Source organism: Octodon degus, unplaced genomic scaffold, assembly GCF_000260255.1.
Source record: "Octodon degus isolate 3935 unplaced genomic scaffold, OctDeg1.0 scaffold00214, whole genome shotgun sequence".
Classification (NCBI taxonomy): Eukaryota; Metazoa; Chordata; class Mammalia; order Rodentia; family Octodontidae; genus Octodon; species Octodon degus.
Window position 1 is genome coordinate 2,554,770 of NW_004524790.1, and position 4,035 is coordinate 2,558,804.

Below are 4,035 nucleotides of genomic sequence, written 5' to 3' on the forward strand. Positions count from 1 at the left end.
AGTATAACCAACTGCGAGCATTAATAAAATTCATTGTAGACACAATGGAACAAAATTCTAGAATAAAATTACAATCGAAGAATGTGATGGTTACAATTACACGTGTAATTCTGCTAAGGAAAGAAATAACAGTGCTTTCCTTAGTGTAGAAAATCCCAAAATATATCAACATAAGCCTGGAAAGTAGCTTGCGATTGCATAAGGTAGTAAATAACTTTTAGTGAAATCATAACATTTTACTTTAAGAAAGCTTTTTCTCTTCCAGAATGTGTTCTGCCTTTCAAGTCAGGAAGAGAATTGTTCTCTGGCCTTAACAAAATAATGTAGCACTTGGGGACAAAGATGCAACCTAGAAGCCCTGAACTGGAGGCCAAGATGGAAAAGACCTCCATGGCCACCATGGCCTTCCCCTTGCTGCTGTGGTACACGGGCAGGAAGGTGACCCACACACTGCAGAACACCAGCATGCTGAACGTCAGGAACTTGGCTTCATTGAAGGTGTCAGGCAGGTTCCTGGCCAGGAATGCCACAGTGAAGCTCACCAGCGCCAGGGAGCCCAGGTATCCCAGGACACAGTAGAAGGCGGTGAGGGAGCCCTTGTTGCAAATAATGATGATGTGGCCGTGTTCAGTGTGAGCATCAGTTTCAATGTAGGGTGGATTTGTCCCCATCCAGACTGCACAGAGAGTGAGTTGGAAGAGGGTGCAGATGGGGATGATGGAGTTTGGTGCCCCTGACTCCAGCAACTGCCTCATCCTTCTGCCTGGAGCAGTGGCCTTAAAGGCCAGCACCACAGTAATGGTTTTGGCCAACACAGTGGAAACAGCCACAGTGAACACAACTGCAAATGTGGTCTGCTGGAGGATGCAGGAGGCTGTGTTGGGACGACCAATGAAGAGCAAGGAGCAGAGGAAACAGCAGGTGTGGGAGATGAGCAGGGTGTAGCTGAGAGCCCTATTGTTGGCCTTGACGATGGGAGTGTCTCTGTGCTTCACAAAGAGCCCAAGGAGAGCAGCTGATAGAACAGAGAGACTCAGTGCTGCACCAGCTAGAGCTTTCCCCAAGGGTTCTTCATAAGCCAGAAAAGTCACAGTTTTTTCCAGGCAATAATTTCTCTGAATGTTGGCATATTGATGATCTGGACACTTTGCACACTGTTCCACATCTAGCAAAAATGAAAATTGTCATTTGAGTTGGATTATTACTATTTTCACATCGCCATCCTTGGAACTCATGGGACTTGAACTAAATAGTCAATGTGTATATTATTCTTGTTTTCTTCCTTTTTTCTCTTTCCTTTTTAGCCTGTGTGATTGAACTCAAAGTTGGCACTAAGATATATTTACCACCTTGTTAAAATTTTTTATTTTGAGAACAGATCTCTCTGAATCACTATTTTTTCAATGCTTTGTTCCAAGAGAAAATCCTCATTTCTCTGCTTCTTAGAGGCTTGAAATTTAGGCATGCATTGTCACACCTCACTGATTCATTTCCTTCCAGGTGCTATATAAGAAAATCCACACAGAGACTAAGTCCTAAGAAATACTAAATATATGTTATTTAATTCCCTAATGAATCTGGTATCTCTAAAATCTCTTTAGTTTTACAAAGTAAGAGAAAGGATCTAGGTTAATTCCTTAATTCATATGCTTTAATTATTTGATTTAAATATAAATTTGTATAAACAATTCCCCAGACATTGAATGAATATCCTTATTTTAGGAAACCATTATTATTTTCAAAGCCAGAAGGAAACACATATGAAGAATCATATTGATTGTAATGTATTTCTAGTATTGAGACTCTCCATGTTAGAACTTGCTATGTGCAATTAAGTTATACTGTGAAAGGGGTATTTTACTACTTGGATATTGGTATCTTTCAAATAATTACAAGACTTATCTTTATACATTTAATGATTTTAAATGCGTGAAAATGGAAGTTTGAAAATCTTATCTATGTGGTAAACAGATATGCTAAGTTTATACTACTAGAAACCTTATCAGTAGGTGAGATATATCAGACACACGTGTGCTAACATCATATTGTCTCACTAGTGGAAAAATCTAAAAGTGTAAATAAAACATGAAAGGTACAATAAATACTGTGAAAGGGAGAGAATATATTCTATGGGAAGGAAAATTGCCATAAGGAAAGGCACTAAAGAAACAAGGAAATGTCTATGATAGCTTGGGTAATTTTAGTCCTGATATTTGTTGGTCAATCTCAAAGAACAATAAATGCTCAAATGGTTTCTTTATTATCTTGCCTCCTAAAATTTCAGTTTGTATCTTGTTATCTAAACAACTCATTTGAATTCAATATTATGTAATAAAATAACTTTGTCAAGTTATTACTCTTTTGTTTTGTGAAAGTCTGTATCATTTATAATGTTTTTTCTTTCCCTTTTACTGTTTTGTGTACTCTTTAAAAGACAAAAATGAAATTTTATCTATGAGTGCTTTATGACTCTATTCCTTAAGTGGAAACATAGTATAATTTTATTCATGCACATGGATTTTATACTTACAAGCAATATCACTGAAAAATTATTTTTTTCTTTTCCTTTTGTTTTTGTTTTTGTTTTTCAGGTACCTGGGATTGAACTCGACACTGCGCTAACCCCACAAGCACTTAGATAATTGAACTATCTCTCCAGGCTCTATCACTGAAAAATTCTATCATTCATGTTTATCATATATATCTCTATCTATCTATCTATCTATCTATCTATCTATCTATCTATCTATCAATCTAATCTTTCTTTATAGCATTGACCATGCTCTAGAGTGTAATATTTGCCAAATGCATAACACAGAAAGATTGCTATCTCATTGTTGAATTCAAAAATGGACGAAAAACACTAAAGTGTGTGTCAAGAAACTACAAGCACCATTTCTGGGGGCAGTTAGAGCCCTTACCCCATGTCTCTTGTTGTGTCTTTGGAATCACGGTGACGTACAAATTTATTATATTGTCTCCATTTGGTAATGTTTTTTTTTTTCTTTTGCCAGTGTCTACGTCATTTAATTGTATTTTGTACACTGATTTTGCTCATGGTATACTGTCCTTGAATAGAACATGTGAATTTGACATATAAAAGAAAATGACCATTCCATTTGTTTCTTCTAAGTGTATTTTCAGCTCTGAGTAACATCAGTCATTTCCTTCGTTAAAATGAATTGATTTCCCTCTTTTCCTTTTATGAAGGAATCAAGTCATTATTAATATTTTTGAATTTTTGTTATTTTCACTGGTAATATCATCCCCAAAACCTTTGAGTGTAATATTACACTACAGACTCTAGAAATGATACTGTGGAGATTTTAAAATTTTCTCTCAGCAGTGTTTTGCTAAGTTTTCCTCTGATTTTATACATTTCCAGGCATCCATTTCTGATAAATTACTTATATTTTCATATGAAAGTTTTTCTACAAAACTATACTAGTATATTATTTTCTTTCATGATATTATATAAACTTTAAATTTTTCTCTTTGTTCTTGATCAAGTGTACTGAGTTTTCACATTACATAATCACATTTAATTGTGTTCATTTTCTCTGTCTTAATTTCTGAAACATTCTGTTCAGACTGTATTCTATCTTTTATTTCTTTCATGTTTATTTGCACTGTGTTTTGTAGAGTGTGATTAATATTTTAGAACCAAAGTTCAGGTTTATAAAAATTTGAAGAAAGACAACACAAAAGGGTGTGTAATATAGATTGATTTTTGCCTGAGTATAGTTTGAACTTCAAGTTCCATGATATACTGTAGCACATGGCTTATAATTGGTGCTTTGATCTGTTCTATATACTATGTAGGATAGAGCATTATACATATTGGAAGCATATATTGACTGATTAGTGGATGCCTTGTTTTCTATGAGGGTATATACAAGATTTATAGAAAAACACCCTATTTCCATATTTTATGGTGAATATATGTTCAAATAATTTCATGAACCAGTACGTAATTTGCGTTGATGCATTTCAGAGAACATTTGAAATATGGCTGCATGTGTTTTGAATTCAAAG

The 4,035-nt window shown here is 34.9% G+C and overlaps 1 protein-coding gene across 1 annotated transcript in view; it reads right to left on the reverse strand.

Annotated features, from left to right (window-relative positions):
- Positions 1-236: 236 nt before the first annotated feature.
- LOC101579922 (vomeronasal type-2 receptor 116-like) overlaps positions 237-4,035 on the reverse strand; it is a 39,010-nt gene continuing 35,211 nt past the window's right edge. Inside the window, exon 7 of the mRNA XM_004644956.2 lies at positions 237-1,165. Coding sequence (XP_004645013.2) covers positions 237-1,165 — 929 coding nt within the window. The remainder of the gene's footprint in view (positions 1,166-4,035) is intronic.